Source organism: Thecamonas trahens, assembly GCF_000142905.1.
Source record: "Thecamonas trahens ATCC 50062 unplaced genomic scaffold supercont1.57, whole genome shotgun sequence".
NCBI classification, from domain to species: domain Eukaryota; order Apusomonadida; family Apusomonadidae; genus Thecamonas; species Thecamonas trahens.
Genome location: NW_013657623.1, coordinates 198,777 through 217,557, shown reverse-complemented (window position 1 = coordinate 217,557; position 18,781 = coordinate 198,777). Strand labels below are relative to the sequence as shown.

Below are 18,781 nucleotides of genomic sequence, written 5' to 3'. Positions count from 1 at the left end.
CCCCCCCCCACACACACACACACACACATACACATACACATACACCCCTCCCACCGCACCACACACCGCCACAGTACCTATGTCAAGCGCATCTCCACGGACAAGACGGGCACTGCTCCGACCACGGTCGTCAGCATCACGTCCAACAGGCGAGGCAAGCCCCACAGGCGAGTCTACGCACAGGCGACAGAAGGCACCAACCCGGCTCATGTCCATCGCCCCTGCTCCTGCTGGTCACAGCCATGGCGCTGGTCGCTCTTCGGTTGGCTTTCTCTCTCCGCATGCAGCGAATGGTTCTCCGGAGAAATGGCGATCGGGAAGAAGAGGTACACTCGCCTCGCTTGAAGACGATCTGGCGTCGTTTGCTTCGCCCGGGCGGAGGTCAAAGGAGACGGCGGACAACCACAGCCCGACGTCGGCCAAGGCCCGTGATGCCGCACGAATGGCAAAGCGATCAACCCTTGCTGTTCCGGCGTCGTTTCGGCTCACGCTCCCTTCATCAGCCTCCGATTCAGACTCATCGTCCGACGGCCACATCTCACGATCGCGATCGCCCTCGGCTTCGCACTCTTCTTCATCGTCCAGCTCGTCGAGCTCGCCGACTCCGTCGAGCTCAAGCTCGCCGCCACATCATTCCGGCCTTGCAGTTGTGGTCTCGACCTCTGGTTCGGAAACTAAGCTCGCCGACCCGTCGCCCGTGCCAAACACCCGCGCCATCGCCGACCTGGTCGCCGCCCGCAAGACTGGACGCTCTTCCCGCATTGTCACCACCTCTGGCCCCACCGGTGCTGCTGATGCCGTTGTTGCCGCACGCGCCGCTCACTCGCAGTCTACCGAGTCACGCGCCGCCCGCCTGGCTCGCCTCCGTCGCGTCCGTGACGGCGAGTCAGTACAGGATGACACCAGCTCTCCGCGCCCGCTCACCCGTGAAGAGCGGCTTGCTCGCCTTCGCGCCCGCCGCAATCCCAGTACCGCCAATGCACAGCGCAACGACAGCGCGTCTGGCTCGTCGACGCTCTCATCTGCTGAGCTCGCCAAGCTCCCGCGTGCTGAGCGGCTCAAGCTGCTTCGACAGCGCCGTGGCGGTCGCCCACAAGCCACACCCGCCGAACCGCCATTTCCCAAGGTCAACGTTGTCCCGGCTACTCCGGCCATCCAATCGTCGGACTTTCCCGCGCCCGAAGCAATCTCGCCGCCGTTAACGCCATCGTCATCATCGGCCTCGCCGCCGTCGTCGCCATCATCGCCGTCGCCGCCACCCAAGCCGGCCGCTGCACCGCATCAATCACCAGTCTCTCCTCACAAGCTCCACCTCCGCCGCCGCACCGCCCGTCAACCGCATGCAGCCGGCACACATGGGCCTACTGATTCGGACGCTCCGGTCTCCTACCCTGAGCTCCGTGCTCAGCCGTCGAACGACATCGTTGCCCAGTCGATTGCTGCCAACTTTGATGCCAGCGTCATCCGACTGGACGATGTCCTCAACTCATCAATCCCATTTGTATCGCTCTCTCCTGCCGCCCTCGACACTGCCATCGTTGCGTCAGAACTGCGTGCAGACAAGCCGCCGGAGCCTATTGACAGGACACAGTCTGCCCGCCTCACGGAGCACCTTGGTGATCCCGACCTCGCCGCCGCTTCCAAGCCGCTTGACGCCAACCATTGGCACGTTGACGTCCCGTTGCCGGCCGGCTGGCAGCGGCAGGTCGATTTGGCCTCGTTCTCTTGCTTCTACACCGACGCCGCCTCGGGTACCACCACCACCACTCATCCGTCGCTCATGCCGCCGGTCACTCAGCCAGACACCGACGACCGCCACGTCATCCAACTCGCACTCTTCTCGTCTCGCTCCGGATGGGCCCGCTACCTCGATCCTCAGACTAACCTCTACTTCTACTACTGCGCCCGGACCGGCGAGACGTCTTGGCTGGCGCCAGCTGACGCCGTCGTCGCCATTGAGTCGAATCCGCCGGTCATGATTCCACATGTCCCGGCGCCATCGTCGCCATCGCAGCCGGCGCTAGCCTCGCTCGCGGTCGCTCGGGAGTGGATCGCCACCTTTGCCCGTCCGTCACGCGCCGTCCCGGCTCTTGCCCGCACCCCGCTACCGGCCATGTTCCTTCTCCGCACCAAGCCGTTCGTTTTCACCGTCTCTGAGACCGGCGAGCCCGAGACCGCGCGCGCTCCACCACTGCTCTCTCTCGCCTCCACATCGCCGCATCTCACCTGGGACCTCGGCCGGGGCAAGCCAGCCCGTCCGGCGCTCGCTGGCCTCATCGCCGACCCAGACGTTCCGGCCACGAGCAACAGGCTTCGCCAGCTGCCGAGCGTTCCAGACTGCTCCCCGGTGTGGGAGGGCTACATGCGCCACATGAATGCCTCACCCATGCCGTCGATTGCTGCTGCATCGATCTACCGCGACAACTTTGTGCGGATGCTTCCGGGCTGGCGCCCGTTTGCGCTCGGCCCTGTTCCGTCGCCTGAGCCCATGTCGCTCATGGCCACGCTGGTCTCGTCGCGTCCTCTCGGTGCCTCGTTTCTCACCGCCCTCGATCGTGTCTCAGCTCTCCTTGATCTTCCGCCCTCGCCTGGAAAGCTCCGCCTCAAGATCGCGCTCTGGGATGATCGTGACGTCCGCATCTCCAACGACTACAACATCTCGCTTGACGCCCTTGTCAACCCAAGCCAGGTATCGCCGGCCTCTGTGCAGCCGCTGGTCGACCCTGCGCCGTCGAGCGAACAGCTCGCCGCACTCGCCCGCGCCCAGCTCGTCCACCCGCACTACCACCACTCGCACACGTCAGCCGAGCACGCGCTCGCTCCAGGCCTCGAGGACGTCCCGCTTCACCCGCTGGATGACTCGATCATTGCCACGAAGGCCCGTTCTCTGCGCTCTTCTCCAACGCCACCGCTGGCCTCGCCGAGTCGGCAGTCTACCTCACCGTCTTTCTCTTTCGCGGCCTCTTTCCACTCGCACGAGTCAAGATCCCGCTTCAACTCCGCCCCACCTCGCCCAACGCTCTGCTTAACGCGTTGGCGACGTCGGCTGGAGGCGCTGGCCTCGCGGCTCTTTTTGACGCTCCGGTCGGAGACCATGCTGCCTCTACCGACCCCATTGGCCTTGCGGCGGCGCTCGAGGCCCAGTTTGGCCCTGTTCCGCCGCGCCAGCCGTCGTCAGGCTTTGAAGAGTCAGCGTCGGAGAACCCGCTCCTCCCCACCACTGTTGTTGTCCCCCACCGCAAGGTCAACGTCACCGTCGCGCTCCAAGCCATCATGCCCGACGTCTATGCGCACCTCTCGGACGAGGCGCTCTTTGTCCCGCTTGAGTTCCATTTTACCCTCGTTCCATCGCCACCACAACTCCCCACCCCGGTCATCACGCCCGAAGTCGCCGCCGCAGGCATTGACATTCCGGCTCACGGCACGCTCCAGCTCGGTGCCCTTGCCCGCTCGCTCCTTCCCACCAAAGTGATGGACAAGGCGCTAGCCGCTGCCGCCCGCGCCATGGAGGCCGGAAGTGTCGTCCCGACTTCGGCCGCCCTCGAGGGCGTCGTCCTCGAAGACTGCTGCGAGGTTGTCTCGTACTACCCGACCTCGTCGATGGCGCTCGAGACCGACGACGTCATTCCGCCGCATGTTCGCAACAACCTCTACGTCACGCTCCACATGAAGACCATGATGTCGCTTGTTCTTCAGTCTGGCGACATTGACATCCCGCAAGTGTTCTGGATTACATGCGCTCTGCTCGACGGATCGGGTGCGCCGTTTCGAGCTGTCGCGCGTGACTCTGCCGCCGACGGCAGTCCGTCGCCGAACCTCAACTCGTCGTTCTCCTCGGCCAAGCTTTCAACCGTTCGGCGTCGTCACTCGCCCACGGCGTAGGATCCACCGCCGCCATCGACGGCGCCTCGCGCTGGGTCATTGTCGGCTCATATCCAGTCACCCGCGCCACCCGCGAGGCCAACCACATGATCGAGTTTGACATTCCCTCGGTCTCGCTCGCTGACTTTTCCGCCCATCTCCTCTTCCGCTTTGTGGCGCCGAGCTCGTCGGCCTCCGCCGCTCCCGCCGGCGAGCCCATGCCCGGATCGACCACCTTTGCCTATGCATTTCTCAACCTCTACGCTGGTGAGGGCAAGATGCGCTCCGACAATGAGTACGAGCTTGTTGTGTACCCGGGCAGTCCGCCGGCGCCATCGCCACATCGCATGTGGCAAGGTGCCCCGCACAGGACCGACCTCACACCGGCGTGTGCCCATGCGCTGCAGGAAGAGCCGACAACGACCGTCCCGTACTACCTCGGTGTCCCACCGCCGGGCGCTCCTTCCGGCTCGGTCGCCACCGGCTGGTCAACGCCGCTCATGCTCGCCGTCCATGTGGTCTCGGGGGAGGTGCTTGACGACGCAAACGTCCACTTTCTCCTCGAGCCCGAAATCGGGCCAGGCCAGCTGGCCACACTGGTGGCATCGGGTGGGCGTCTGCTACACAACGCATCCCCGTTTGACCTGTACAAGTTCCACGGCTTCCTCACCTACCGCATCAACGAGTTCTACGACCTCGCCACCAACTCGGGCGCCCATCCCGCCGAGCCCCGGGCGCTCACTGCGCTTTTTGCTGTCTTCCACTCGCTCGTCCTTGCCATGACCCTCCCGCACGCGGCATCCGAGGCGCTACAGGACTCTTTTGTTTCGTTTGTGTGGGAGTGTCTCGACCCAGCCTTTCTTCGCGCCTATCTGGACGCCAAACTTGCGCTTGTCTGCCAGGGCGCGCGCCCGGCCTCGCCGGTTCAGCCTCTCGCACAGCCCTCGAGCGATGCGGGCACGGCTGCGCCCGAGTGGCACTCGGCTGCTACCGTCATTGGCTACATGATCACACTTGGCGCTTCGCTGGCTGCCGCGCCAAGCCAGGCCCCGCACTTTGCCAACGAGCTCGACGCAAGTTACTGGGCAACGTTGGCCTCCTCGTTTGGCCATGGCCTCGCCAACTCGGTGTGGCGCGCCGACCACCGCCACCTCGCTGCTGCTCAGCTCGCCGAGCTGAGCACTGCCGTTGGCGCCGCATCGCGCATGTATCCGGGCGTACTCGCTGTCTTGCCGGCATCCGAAGTTGCGGCGCTCTGGCGCGAACTGCTCCCCACCTCCCTCGTTGTACCTGAGGACCACGGCGCGCCTGGTGATCTCCAGGTCGAGCGGCTCAATGGGCTGCATGCGGTGCTTGAGGCTATCGCTCATGGCTATGCGCTGTCCAAGTTTGACTCGCTCGCGCCGCATGAGTTTGCGGTACAGGCCTTGCTGTTGCACGACGTCATCGGCCTTGTTTCGGAGTTCCTCCACTCGGCGTCGACGCACTTGCTGGTGTTGACGCTCGCGCCGCTGGCGGATGTTGTGGCAGCGCTCGGCGCGGGCTTTTCCGCCAACCTCAACGAGCGGGTTGCGTGCGTAGCGGCGTCGCCGTCAGCCGAGCCTCGCGCTACCGCGGGCGTCATCAGCGACTTGGGCACGCTCCTCGCTGCACTCAGCGTTGCCATCTTTCGCCTCGCTAGCTCGACGTCGGTCGTCATGGCCGATGCACACTGGCTCTCATCGGTTGGCCTTGCTGGCTCGCTCGACGCACTGTTTGTAGCGACAGCGTCGCTTGTCGAGGCGACTGTTGTCCGCCTCTCGATGAGCACTGCTGCCAGTGCCGGCCCGGCCTCGCTCTTTGCGCACTTTATCGACGGGCTCTGTAGCGGCCTCGAAGACTCGCGCGCGTGGCGCAATGAGGTTCTCAGTGGCGCTTCAGCGGTGCCAGCGCGAGTCCGTGAGGCGTGGACGGGTGCTGGAAGCAGGGACCCGTCGGGCCTCGCTCATCTCGGGCCTGTTGTTCTCGTTGAGCTCCTCCGTCTCCCGCTGCGGTTTAACTCGAAATTTGCGATCTCGACCCCGGGCATGGCGCAGGTGACGCTTGTCGGCTTGCAGCTCACGATGTTCCTGCTCGCCAACTATGGCCAGTCGCTCATGAGCCGCAGCGTGCCAGGAGAACAGGCGGTGTGCTTAGACGCGCTTGTCGAGCTGCTGGTGGCACAAGTGCAAGCGGCCGAGCTCCGGGTGGCGAGCCCGTCACTGTTTGGTGACTCGCTACTCTCCGCCGTTGCATTCCACGCCGAGTACGCTCTGGCTCAGCGCACGCTTGCGCATCGTCAGGAAGCGCTCGCGGGCCTCTTTGCTCTCGTCTCACAGGGCGTGCTCCGATCGCGACCGGGCCTTGCTGAGCAGCTTCTTGCCGCTAGTATTCAGGCTGCGTTGGAAGGCCACATGCTTGGGACCACGCCATGGTCGATGCTGCGTTTAGTCTTGCTCTCGCGCTGCATGTCAACGAGGCGGTGGGAAGCGGGCGGCCGACAGCACTCGGCAGCGCGCTTCATGCTGTCTTTGCTCATCTCGCGCCAGTCGTTCTCGACGATGCGGCAGCCGGTGCCGGCGACGACGGAGAGCGGCTGGTTCTCCCTGACGAGTGGGCATGGCTTCGGCCGGGTGCCTCGGTAGCCGCTACCACCGAGGCCTGGCTAGCAGTTGTCCGCAAGCTCCGGAGCGTGAGCCAAGCACCGGAGATGTCGTCGTGGCTCGCGCTTCTTTGCGGGTATGCGCCGGTAGCCGTCCGTGCCGGCGGCGGCTCGTGGCCCGGTTTTGTGACCGATCTCCAGCGCGGGCTGCAAGAGCTCGGCGCCCGTGTCGAGGCCCAAGGGGCGATGCTCGAGGCGCTTGTTGCTCCGGGTGCTGGGCCCGAGCTGGTGGCTCACGTGGCGTACTCCATGGTCGACTCGATTCTCGACGCCCCGTCAGACGTTCAGACCCGTGCATGCGGCGGGTACGAGACGCTGGTGCGGCTCCTTCGGCATGTATACCTCGCTGCGGGTGCATCGGCGGCAGTCATCGGGTACACGCTGGTCTTTGAAGCGCTGTTTGTCGACGCAGCCGCAGCCGAAGACCGCGTCGCTGCGACTGCACGGGTGGTCGACGTCTGGCGCGGGCGGGTGGCTGAGCTTCCGTCGCTGAGCGAGGTGCCGATCTCGGGCGCGCGTGCGCAGGCGGTGATGGTCCGTGGCGCAAGCGCGCTGGTGACTGGTGGACACTGGGACGCGGCACAGCGGGTGCTCCGAAGAGTGACACGCGGCTTTGAGCAGCAGGCGAACCTCGCACTGTCGCTACAGATGGCGCGCTGGACAAGCGCGTGTGCGTGGCGGTCGGCACACGTGCCGCGGATAGGTGGAAGGCTGTTCGGTGTAGTCCTCGCCGGTCCCGGGTGGCCGTCGACGCTCCGCGACTCGCGGCACGTGGTTCGCGGAGCATGGGACGAGTCGGTCGAGGCCTTTGGCATGCGAATGCGGTCCAAGTGGGCGTCGATGGACGTGACGGTGGTGCTCCCAGCCCGGGAGGCGAGCTCGCAGCTTTCTCCGGAGCGCGGGCTGTACGTGTACCCGCTGATAGCGTCACAGAGCCAGGTCTCTTGCAAGCCGCTAGTTCTTGTGCCGGACGCGGTGGCACTGGTCTCGGGCGAGCGGACGATGCGTGGAAGTCGAAGCGCCGGTACATCGTGGGTCACGCCGCTGCGTGGGGTGGAGGGCGCGAGCCACGGGTTTGCGCTCGTCTCGTTCCGGTCGGCCGACGGCGAGAGCTCAGTTGACGGACATCTCGTGGGCCCGTACGCGGGGCTCCGGACTGCGACACACCAGCTCGAGTACTCGCTCGGTGATGAGCCGCGCAAGGTGCCGCCGGAGATTGCGTTCAAGAAGCGCAAGCTTGTCAATGACCCGTTGGTTATCCGTGAGGTTTGGCACGCCGCGCGGCCGCTGCCTGGCCCGTCGATGGCAGTGGCGGCGGCGAGTGTCTCGCAGGCTGTTGTTCCGTCGTCGGTCGCGTGTGTTGCCCTTCTAGAGGCAGGACGGGCCAAGCTTGAGTGGCTCCTGCACCTGCTCCGCCCATTCATCGAGGGTGCGGGCCTTGTGGGCGCCGACGGCGCCATCCGCGGCTCGTCACCGTGGCACGGCCAGCTGGCATCAGGCGAGCTCGGCTGCGCCCAGTGCAACCGACGGCTGGCGGCGAGCGGGCCAGGAGTTGTTGACAGTGTATTTGCGCCAGCACCTAGGGTCGAGGGTGGCGATGGCAGCGGTTCGGCGAGTCACGTCACTTCGCTCCGCCCGGGCTCGCCAGGTAGCGCCTCTGCGCTGCCATCGTTTGACTCGTTGGTGAGCTCTGGGAGTAGCACCCGCGGCGGGAGCAAGCGGAACGGCAGTGGTGGCTCTGATCTGGAAGGAAAGGGGAGCAGTGGCGTGTTGCGCGCGGCAGCAGGTGCAGCCGGCTCGTCGCGGCTGGGCGTCTCGGTCTCGTCGCGGATGCGCAAGCTCGGCTTCCGCGGCCCGGCGTTTTCGTCAGTGAGTGTCCGGACGGGTACGTCGTTCTCGGGTGCGTCTCCGGCAGACTTTGTGGCCCGGCTGAGCAAGCTGCCAACAGGCTCGTCGTCGACCGACTTTGGCCTCGGCAGCCCGCCGACGTCGGTGGGTGGCCTCGGCCTCGGCGCGTCGGTCGGCGGTGACAGCACGGTCGATGTTGGGGATGAGCACGACTTGCTGAGCGAGGCTGTGGCACAAATGGAGGACGCGATGGCTACCGACGGTGACGGCGAGAGTCCTGATCCAAGCAGTAGGCGCGAGATGGGTCTCCCGCTGTCGCAGTTTGTCAACGCCAAGCTTGCAGAGAGCAACGGCGGAACAGCGCTGCTTGCTCGCGGCGGCGGGGCGGAGAGCCGCGTGGCGGCGCTCAAGGCCGAGGCGGCGACGTTGCTGGGCGGCGAGGTGCTGCGGCAGCTAAACCCTGCAGGCGAAGGCGTGGCCGGGGTGCGCAAGGCCAAGCTTGTGCAGGAAAACTACGAGATCCATGCCGAGTACGTGGTGGACAAGCTCAAGACGGCACTGCGGCGGAACTGGATGCAGGAGAACCGGGCGCGGCAGGCGGCCGGTCAAGAGAAACTTGCTGCGCCGGATCTGGAGCTGCTGCGAGTTCTTCCGCATCCGGAGCAGGCACGTGTGCAAGCAGCGTGGCAGGCGTGGTGGGAGCTGCTCCAGCAGGTCCTTGTTGTCCACGCCCTGCTTGTCAGCGACGAAGCTTCAGCGGCGAGCGAGGAGCGCGAGTCGGGAGCCAGCCGGGAGCAGCACACCGCGCTCGAGGTGCTGATGGCAGAGCTGTGAGAGAGAGAGTGAGTGAGTGACAAAAAACAAGAGTGTTTCTAGGGTTGGTTAGTGAAAGGGAAGACGAGCGGACGGGGGCGGAGGCGGCGCGAGGCGCGAAGGACGTAGAGAGCGTCGCCAATCGAGTCGAGGGCGTCCTCAAGGTCTGCGAGGCGGTTGTGGAGGGCTGGCGGCGCCGGCGGAGCCGGCTTGCGGAGCGTCGAGCCAAACTCTGCAATGGCGCCGTCGAGGGCGCGGAACGATGCCGAGAGCTTTGCGGGACACGCCGAGGTCGGCAGCGGAAGGGCGGTGGCAAAGGGCGGCGGGGCGGGACGATCCGGGTCAAGCGGAGCGCGAGCAGCCGAGTCTGCGGCGAAGCCCGGCGCCGAGTCGGAAGCGGCGGCGCTAGAGGCGGAGGAGAGAGTGTGCGTACGGTCGACGACAGAGTACGAGTCTGACGACGAGTCCGAGTCTGTGTTGGAAGCGACGCCGTAGCGCTGGCGATGGTACGCACGGGTCTTTGCGCGCTCCTCGGAGCGGGTGACAAAGTCGGGTGGAATGTCGACGACGACCGTGTCGGAGAGCGAGGCGAGCCGGACCAGTTCGAGCGAAGACGGGACCGGCTTGGAGTTGAGCTTGCGGAGGACTTTGGAAACGAGCGCCTTGTAGTTGGTGGACTTGCGGCGGGGAGATCGCGGACGGGCCGGGGACTCGGACAACGGGTCAACAGCGAGACCGAGGACCGGAGTAGAGGCGAGCGGCGAGGAGGCGGCTGCGGCTTCAAACCGGCGCTTGGCCGAACTGGAGCCCATGGTGAAGCGCGGTGATGCGAGCGGTGAGACCGCAGCGGGTTTTGGGTGTGACAGGCGGGCAGGGGCAGGGACGGGGGCAGGGGCGGGGACGGGGCCGCCTCCGCCGCCGCGGGCAGCCTGCTCACGGTTGGCGAGGCGCTGGCGCCGGATGGCCGAGGTGGCGGTGGCTGCGGTGGTGCCGCGGGTGAGGATGCCGTCTGCGGGCCATGCACCTGACGAGACAAACTCGTGGCAGCGGGCGCAGGCCTTGGAGTGGTGGGCAAAGTGCTTGCGGTGCGCGTGGAGCGAGGCCTCGTGCCGGGTCACGTTCTGCCGGCGCGACGACTCAAAGTTGCAATGGATGTGCGAGCACTTGCCGACGGTACCGGATGTCCGGGATCGCGACCGCGGCTTGGTCTCGCTTGAGCGTGCCGGCGACCGCTTGGCACCCGATGCCGGCTTGGGCCCTGCCGCAACAGTGTTGCCTCGAGGCGAAGTGGCGAGTGGGGGCGGGTGCAGCGAGCTGCGGGCGACCGAGGTGGCCGCCCGGCCCGGCGACCCGAGCGCCGCGCGGACAGTTGGCGAGGGCAGGAGTGAGGTGGTGCGGCCCGAGGCGCCCGGCGAGCGGGCGGGGCTGGCCATGGGCCAGTCGCCGCGGGAGATGATCTGCGAGCAGAGGCCGCAAGAGGAGCCGTGGCGAAAGTAGTGGCGCTCGTGCTTCTGCCACGAGGTCTCGTGGATGAGGGTGTTGGCCTTGCGGGCGGGGGCGGTCGACGCGTGTGACGCCCAGGTGCAGTGGAGGTGCCGGCAGGCCGAGAGCCCAGCCGACGCCGGGGGCACAATCTGCGGGCCCGGTGGCAGCTTAAACGAGTTGAGGGTTCGGACGCGCTTGCGCGGCGGGCCGGCGTCGGGAGCAGCGTTCTCGGTGCTCTGCGCCGCAGGCGTCGGCGACGTTGTCGCTGCTGCCGGCGCAGGTGTTTGTGCCGGAGACGGCGACGCAAGGCCGGCTGGCGCGTTGCTGCTGCTATTGCTGTTGTCAACAGGCGCGGATGCGGGGAGAGGCGCAGACGGCGAGGCGCGAGCAGTCGCTTTGGGCGATGATGAGGCCGTGGTCGACGAGGCAGAGCGCTTGCGCTTGCGTGACGGCGGCACGGAGGCTTTTTCCGTGCTCTTGACTGTGGCTTTGGCAGCGGCGGCGAGCTTGTCCTCGCGATACGACTTGACGGCGGTGGCGGCGCGACGGCGTGAAGGGCGACGGACCGAGTCGGACGAGGGCGAGGGCGAGGGCGAGGGCGATGACGGAGCCGTGGGGGCGGGGGCCGGATGTTGCGGCGAGGCGCTCGCCTGGTGGACCGAGGCAGTGGAGAGAGCCATGAGGACGATCGAGTCAATCAGGAGCAAATTTTTTCGAGGCCTCGTGCCGTGACACAGACCGTGACAAAGCGGAAAGGGCTGGGAATCGAAGAGCGTTTGTCGGAAAAGGAATGCGAAAGAGGCTGCAAAAAAAGTCGGTTTTCGGCGACTCAGGTGGCGGCGGGGCGAGGAGACGGGTGGTGGTGTAGCGGGAGATTCAGGGGGAGGTAGAGCGGAGGAGCACGCTGAGGAGAGAGGAGAGGGGCGGGAGAGGGAGAGGGGCCTGGTGCTGGTGACGAGGAAGCTGCTGCAGTGTCGCTGCCGCGGCCGCTGTCCGGGCAGACGAGTGGTGGCCGCGGCTCAAGTGAGAGCAAGCCCTCGCACAGGCAACGGGGGCAGGCCGGCGGAGCCCTTTTTGGCGATGTTTTTTCGGGTTGACGGCGCGCCTCGTCTTTTTTTTCGCCGCTCATGCTGCCGACAAGGCCAAGCCGCTCGCCAGCTGCTAGAGGCGAAACATGTCGTCGGCGACCTGGGCGTGGACGATGCGGGCAGACTGGAGACGAGACGACGAGGCATCGTCGCCGCCGGTCCGTCCAAAGTTAACGAGCGAGCCAAACTTCTTCTCGCACGTACGGATGAGCTCGGCGAGGTTTTCCTGGAGGTCTTCGATGCGGTCGATGCCGCGGGCGGCCTCGTCGGCGGTGATGGGGGAGGCGGCCGAGGCGGCGGCGGCCGAGAGCTCGGAGCGGTAGCTTGCATACTTCTTGCCGGCCTCTTTGATGTCGGCCGAGATAGCGGCGGCGCCGGCCTCGTCGCTCGAGTCGAGCGCATCAAGCGCGGTGAGGAGATTGTAGAACGACTCCTCCAGCGCCGACACGCGCCCGGTCACGTCTTCAAAGCCTGCGGCGAGGACGCTCGCGGCGTAGCCTTCGAGGTACTCGCCAACCGACGCGAGCCGCTGGCTGAACCGGAGCCGGTCGTCCTCGGCAAGGACTGAAGCGTCCATGGCCGCCACCCGCGCCGCGTCGGCCCGCAGCCGCTTGCGCTGGTAGCGCAGCTGCTGCTGCAGCGCCTCGCGGTCGGCGTCGCTTGCGCCGAGTAGGCTCGTCACTGTTGCCTCGACGTCGGCCTCATGCTTGGCCACAAGCGTAGCAACAGCCGAGGTCGTTGTGTTGTCGCTGACTGCAGCGGGAGGAGCAGGCGTAAAGGCGGGAGCAGGGCGCGACGGCGGGAGCGTAGCTGCAGCAGGCGCCGCCACAAGATCGTGCGACTCGCTGTCCGAGTCGGAGCAAGAGCCGGCGCCGGCGCCGGCCCCACCGCTGAGCTCGTTCGCCGCAACTGCCGCAGCAGTAGCGGGAGCGGCGATGGGTGCGCTCAGAACAACGTCGTCGATGCGGCCGAGCCAGTCGATGGCGGCGGCGATGTCCTTGCTGGCAAGCACAAAGTAGTTGTACACCGACGGGGCGTCTCTCAGCGAGTCGCCGTCGAGGAGCGCGGAAAAGAGCGTGAGCGCGTGGTTGAGGATGGGCAGACCGGCGTCCAGCGCAGACCGGTTCTCGATCACGACCTCAAACTTGGCCTCGAGCGTCGGCAGCTGATGGACGAGCTCGGCAACGAGATTGAGGTTGTCAAACACGGTGCGGACGTCATCAATGACGCTACCCACCGCAACCGCCTCGCCGGCGTCGGTCGCCACCTCGCTCGGCACATGCTCAGGGTTGGCCAGCGCAAACCGGGCCGGGCCGACATCCACTGGCACCGCCATCGCCACCGGCAGGCCGCCGTACGATGGATGCGAAGGGTTGTGATGTCGCGCATGGGCCGCGTCAATCGGAAGACCAGCAGCCGCCGCCGCAGCTTCGGTCGATGTAGCCGCTGCAGCCGCAGCTGCAGCCGCAGACAGCGGCAGAACCTCAGAGTAGCCGATGGCGTGACACGGGTCGCACACTCTGCAGAACGTGCCGTCGGCCAGGCACGGCTCGGCGTCTTGGTTCAGCTGAAGCTCCTTTGTGCAGTGCGACGAGCAGAAGATATTACCACATCTGGTTGGAGTGAAATGGGTGGAGGAGAGGGGAGGGTGAGGGTGAGGGTGAGGAGGGGAGGGGAGGGGAGGGAGGGAGGGAGGGAGGGGGAGGGGGGGGAGGGGGGGGGAAGAAGGGGAGGGGAGGGCGGGAGGTGGAAAAGGGTCGTACTTTCGGCAATGGTGGCGGCGGGAGAAGAAGGTGAATGCTGTGCCACAGCCGGGGTGGGAACAGTGTGTGGCAGACTCGTTTGGCCGCCAGTGCTCGCGAGTCGGTTTCTTGCCCGCCATGGCGGTGGAGGGGGATGGGGGGGGGGGGGGGGTGAGGTGGCGGTGATCGCAGCCGTGATCACAACCTTCACCAGTCACGTGGCGAATGGTGGGGAGCGCACATGTCACGGATGGGGACAGGGTGACGGGGCGGGCAAGGCTGTGTCTGGCGGGCGGGCAGGGAGGCATTGCATGCAAGCGTTTATCGCAGTGGAGCACCGAGGACCGGCGCTCCACGACGGCGGACAAGAGCATACGACACCTGCAGATGGCTTAGTACGAGTAGTCGTCGGCGGTAGCGTAGGTGTACTCGTCGCCCGAGGCCTCCGAGTCGTCGACGTGGCCGGCGCGGAGCTCGCCGCGGTCGGCCTTGTTGAAGCCGCACGAGAAGAAGATGGCAACGACAAAGACGATGAGGGCAATGACGGACGAGATGAAAGCAAACGACTCGAGCGAGACGTACTTGTCGTCGGGCTTGGGGCTGGTGTCCTTGTTCTTGTTGTACAGCTGCGTCTGCTTGAAGCCGTAGCCAGCCGAGGCAATGTCCGAGACAAAGAGGATCATGAACGCGGCCGAGGTAGCGATGGCCGTGGTGCGGTTCCAGAACCACATGTGGCCGAGGCCAATGAAGAAGGTGACCGCAGCACCCATCGGGGCACCGTAGAGCGAGGTGGAGGTGAGGAAGCGCGACGCGGCATTGCCCTTGGGCGCGGCCTTGGACGAGTCGAGCTCGCTGTCGTGGATGCGCGACTGGAGGTCGCCGGCAATGCCGAAGCGGACAATGTAGATGACAAGGCCGACAGCAAGGAGCACAAAGAGGATGAGGCGCGCAGTCGAGCGGCCGATCCAGTAGCACATGGTGTCGCAGCACTCCTCCTCCTCCTCGGACTCGTCCTCCTCGACGTCATGCTTGAAGAAGTTGTCCGAGAAGAACCAGACCAGAACCCAGTTGGCAATCGAGAAAGCGAGCGAGACGATGGCGAGCGAGGCCAGGGAGACAAGGCGATCGTCGTTGTCAGCGCCACTGGCCGGCTTCTCCTCCTTGAGGAAGACCGACGAGTAGACAAACGACCAGGCGTCGTTGATGATGCCGGCAAAGCCGATAACAAGCACCGCCGTCTGCGAGTTGACGTTCCACACAAAGGCGTGGAGGAGAACAATGCCGGGGACAGCAAGGTTGAGGATGAGCGCAATCGCGTAGTTGCCGTACAGCTCATCGGCCGTGTGGTTGCCAACGACGGTCTTGCTGTCAAAGAGGTCCGACACAATCGACGCGTAGTTGCCGACACGGGCGACGGCCACAACAATGGCCAGAATGCCGGTCACAAAGACAATAAGCCGGCCACCGGTGCAGCCGAAGCAGCCGCAGTCGCAGGCGCAGTCGTTCGAGGTGGCGCAGCCCATGTTGTCGCAGCAGTTGGTCTGGCCCTGGGCGGACATAAAGTCGGCCGCGAAGAGCTGGAGGAAGACCAGCGCAAAGATCGAGAGACCGGCGTTGACCACAGACGCGGCACCGGCGCCCGTGATAGCAGCATCGAGGTCGCCATCGCCAGACGACGGCTTGTTGTCCTTCATCTGGCGCGAGAAGAAACCGACGCAGGCAATCTGGATCCCGAGCGAGAGGCAGACAAGAACGTTGGTCATGTGGCGCGAGGCAACGTTCCACTTGAGCACATGCCAAACAATCGCGATCTGTGCAAGCAGTCCAAAAGGCAGAGGTTGTGGTTTGTGGTGAGTGGTGGCGGAGCTGGCCGTGGCAGGAGAAAAAAAGGCCACCCACGGGCGAGTGCGGGACAGAGGAGAAAACAGGGGTGGGGGGGGGGGGGAGGGAGGGAGGGTGGGAGAGAGAGAGGGAAGGAGGAAGGAACAGAATGGTGAAGGGAAAGGAAAGAGTGGGGGCAGTGGTGGGGGCAGTGGTGGGGGCAGTGGTGGGGGGAGAGGGGGGAGGGAGGAGGGAGGAGGAGGTGGGGGTGATCGATTGGTTGGTTGCCTGGCGCCAACGGAAGTTTTTTGCCGTGTAGAGCAGAGCAGGGAAGGGGGAGGGGGAGGGGGGGGTTCTTGCAGGGGCCGCAGGGACTGCTGGGGCTGTAGGGACTGTAGGGGCAAGTGGAGAAGGACGAACCGTCCGGGTAGTGGTGGTGGGAGGGGGGGGGGGGGTTAGCAAGGGGGGGAAACGAACTGGGTCAGGTCAGCTGGGACAGGGGCAGGGGAAGGGAGAGGGAGGGAGGGAGCGTACAGCGGCGGCAGCGGAAACAAGGGAGCCACCCTCAGCAAACGAGATGACCTCCGAGGAGATGGCGTTCGCCTTGGTGGAGTCGGTGCTCTTCATGTTGCGGTTGATGTAGTCACCGGCATGGGAAGCCTGGTAAACGGCGACGATGAAAAAGAGGACGCCGGTGACAAAGAGGAAGATCCGCTGCCAGCCGACACAGCAGTCGTTGCCCCAGGTGCGGAACCAGGTTCCGTCGGCATCGTAGTTGTAGTCGTCGTACGAACCGTACGAGTAGTCCTTGCTCTTCTTGCCCTTGGCCATGGTGAAGGGAGAGTTGAGTGTACCCTCGCCCTGCCTGCTGCCTTGCTGCTCGCCTGATGACGGAGACCATCGAATATTTTTCGTTCGCTTCGGTTCGTTCGCTTCAGTTCGTTCGTTCGTTCGTTCGTTTGTTCGTTCGTTTGTTCGTTCATTTGTTTGTTGGGTCCTGTCACACAAAGGCGTAACGATCAAAAGCGTGAAGAAAGGCCGCCAGCTAACAATAACTCACTCGTTGAATTAATCGTTGAATCAATGGTGGTTCCAGGCCGGTTCATCATCGTTGCGTAACGCACACTCCCGTCGGCGTGGGTTGTGCCAGTGGTGTAGCGAGTTTGTGGTGATGTGCCGTAGAGGGTGTGTACCATCACGCCGGCGACGGCGCCGAGGCAGGCGCGGCAGCGAGATCGTCGATAACCGACGCCTGGCGCTCCCACATGGAAGCATACTCGCCGCCGCGGGCAACGAGCTCGTGGTGCGAACCCGACTCGGCAACACGGCCGTCACGGAGGACAATGATTTTGTCGGCGTCGACGACGGTGGAGAGCCGGTGGGCGACAACGATTTCGGTCCGGCCGGCGCCGGTGCCGACCGACGACGAGAGCGCCGCGATCTGGGCCTCGGTCTTGGAGTCGAGCGCCGAGGTGGCCTCGTCGGAGAGGAGGATGACCGGATTCTTCAGCAGCGTCCGCGCAATGGCGACCCGCTGCTTCTCGCCGCCGGAGAGCTTGAGGCCGCGCTCGCCGACGACGGTGTCGTACCCGTTGGGCATGGCGAGGATGGCGTCGTGGATCTGTGCGGCCGACGCGGCAGCCTCGATGTCGGCCTGCGACGCGCCCAGGTCGCCGTAGCCGATGTTGTAGCGGATGGTGTCATTGAACAGGACCGTGTCCTGCGGAATGACGCCAAAGAGCGACCGCAGGTCGTGGAGCTTGAGCTTGGCCAGCGGCTGGCCGTCGAGCGTGATCGAGCCCGACTCGGGGTCAAACATGCGGAAGAGGAGGCGCAGGATGGTCGACTTGCCCGAGCCCGAGCCGCCGACGATGGCGACCTTGGAGCCTGCCGGCGCGGTGAACGAGACGCCGTTCAGCAGCGGCTTGCCGTCAACGTACGAGAACTTGACGTCCGAGAAAACAAGCTCGCCGGGCGCGCCGGTCGCCGGCGCGGTGTACGCCACGGCGTCGGGCGCATCGGCAATCTTGGGCTGGACGTCGAGGAGGCCAAACATGGTCTCCATGTCGACCAGCGCCTGGCGCATCTCGCGATAGACTGAGCCGAGGAAGTTGAGCGGGAGTGAGAGCTGGAAGAGGAGGCCGTTGACCATGACGAGGTCGCCGACGGTCATGTCGCCGGCGGCGACCCCGTTGCCGGCCATCACCATCATGGTGGTGAGCGCGACGGAGAAGATGGCCGACTGGCCAAAGTTGAGCCCTGCCAGTGACTGCGAGGTCTTCACCGCCGCCGTCTCGTACTTTGCCAGCGCAGCATCGTAACGCTTCGCCTCGTGGTCCTCGTTGGTAAAGTACTTGACCGTCTCGTAGTTGATGAGCGAGTCGATGACCTTGGTCCCGGCCTCCGAGTCAGCAGCGTTCATCTGCTTGCGGAACTTGGTCCGCCACGAGGTGATGCCAAAGGTGAACGCGGTGTACGCCGACATGGTCGCCACCGTCACGGCGGCGTACTCGGCGCCAAACTGCGACCAGAGAATGCCGCACACCAGCGAGATCTCAAACAGCGTCGGCGCAATGTTGAAGAGAATGGCCGAGAGCAGAAAGTTAATACCACGCGAGCCGCGCTCGATCGACCGCGCCAGCGCCCCAGTCTGCCGCCCGAGGTGGTACGAGAGGTCCATGGCGTGGAGGTGCTTGAACGTCCGCAGCGCAATCGACCGGATGGCAGACTGTGTTACCGTGGCAAACACCGCCGAGCGGAGCTCAGAGAGTCCAAACGCCGCCGTCCGTGCCGCGCCGTACCCGAGCAGCACCGCCATCGGCGCCGCCACCATCATCTCCGGCGCTGCCGCAGCCGCAGCAGCAGCAGCATCGCCCACAGCAGCACTCGCCGCAGCACTCGTTGCCGCGCTCATCTCGGACAGCCTGTCTACCGCCGTCTTGAAAAGAATCGGAACCTGGACGTTGAGCACCTTGCCGCCGAGGAGGCAGGCGAGCGAGAAGGCGACCCGAGTCCGGAGCGCCTTGGAGTCCTTGGGCCAAAGATAGGGCAGCAGTCTGCTCACGATCTTCATGTCCGAGCTCTCTCCGTCCTTTCCTCTGCCGACTCCTCCCGCCTTGCCCATCGCCGCCTTCGTCTCTGGCTTGCCCTCCTTCTTGGCCTGCTCGTCGTCGCCTGCTCCGCCGGCAGCGGCTGTCGCGTAGCCACGCCAGCTACCGCCTGCCACACTCCAGCGCCATGCCAGTCCAGCCACGGGGAAGAGGCCTGTCTGTGGGGGGCATGTTCTTGCCAGCGAGGCTATGCGGAACATGGTGTTTGTGATACGGTGGGGGGGGATAGGGGATGGGGGAGTGGGGGAGTGGGGGGGGTGGGGGGGAAAGTTGAGGTCCTGTCCTCGGCTACAACTCTCGCATCTTTGCGAACCATGTCCGCAATTTTTTCCG

At 65.4% G+C, this 18,781-nt stretch overlaps 5 protein-coding genes across 5 annotated transcripts; 1 reads left to right on the top strand and 4 right to left on the bottom strand.

The window, feature by feature from the left end:
• Positions 1-242: 242 nt before the first annotated feature.
• Positions 243-9,223, top strand: AMSG_10161 (uncharacterized protein; the record flags this gene model as incomplete). The annotated part of the gene is made up of 5 exons (XM_013898269.1): positions 243-262; positions 325-2,882; positions 2,933-3,802; positions 3,844-6,280; positions 6,331-9,223. 5 exons carry the CDS (start codon positions 243-245, stop codon positions 9,221-9,223), a joined length of 8,778 nt encoding a protein of 2,925 aa, XP_013753723.1.
• A 38-nt stretch (positions 9,224-9,261) lies between these two features.
• Positions 9,262-11,367, bottom strand: AMSG_10160 (uncharacterized protein; the record flags this gene model as incomplete). Its single annotated transcript, XM_013898268.1, has 2 exons — positions 9,262-10,923; positions 11,347-11,367. 2 exons carry the CDS (start codon positions 11,365-11,367, stop codon positions 9,262-9,264), a joined length of 1,683 nt encoding a protein of 560 aa, XP_013753722.1.
• Positions 11,368-11,848: 481 nt separating this feature from the next.
• Positions 11,849-13,671, bottom strand: AMSG_10159 (uncharacterized protein; the record flags this gene model as incomplete). Its single annotated transcript, XM_013898267.1, has 2 exons — positions 13,539-13,671; positions 11,849-13,388 (listed from the first exon to the last, which is right to left on the bottom strand). The coding sequence occupies exons 1-2, from the start codon at positions 13,655-13,657 to the stop codon at positions 11,849-11,851; spliced, it is 1,659 nt and encodes a 552-aa protein (XP_013753721.1). The 5' UTR covers positions 13,658-13,671.
• A 238-nt stretch (positions 13,672-13,909) lies between these two features.
• On the bottom strand, positions 13,910-16,169 carry AMSG_10158 (uncharacterized protein; the record flags this gene model as incomplete). Its single annotated transcript, XM_013898266.1, has 2 exons — positions 13,910-15,328; positions 15,873-16,169. 2 exons carry the CDS (start codon positions 16,167-16,169, stop codon positions 13,910-13,912), a joined length of 1,716 nt encoding a protein of 571 aa, XP_013753720.1.
• Positions 16,170-16,533: 364 nt separating this feature from the next.
• Positions 16,534-18,577, bottom strand: AMSG_10157 (ATP-binding cassette sub-family B member 7; the record flags this gene model as incomplete). The annotated part of the gene is made up of 2 exons (XM_013898265.1): positions 16,534-18,530; positions 18,565-18,577. The coding sequence occupies 2 exons, from the start codon at positions 18,575-18,577 to the stop codon at positions 16,534-16,536; spliced, it is 2,010 nt and encodes a 669-aa protein (XP_013753719.1).
• Positions 18,578-18,781: the final 204 nt, after the last annotated feature.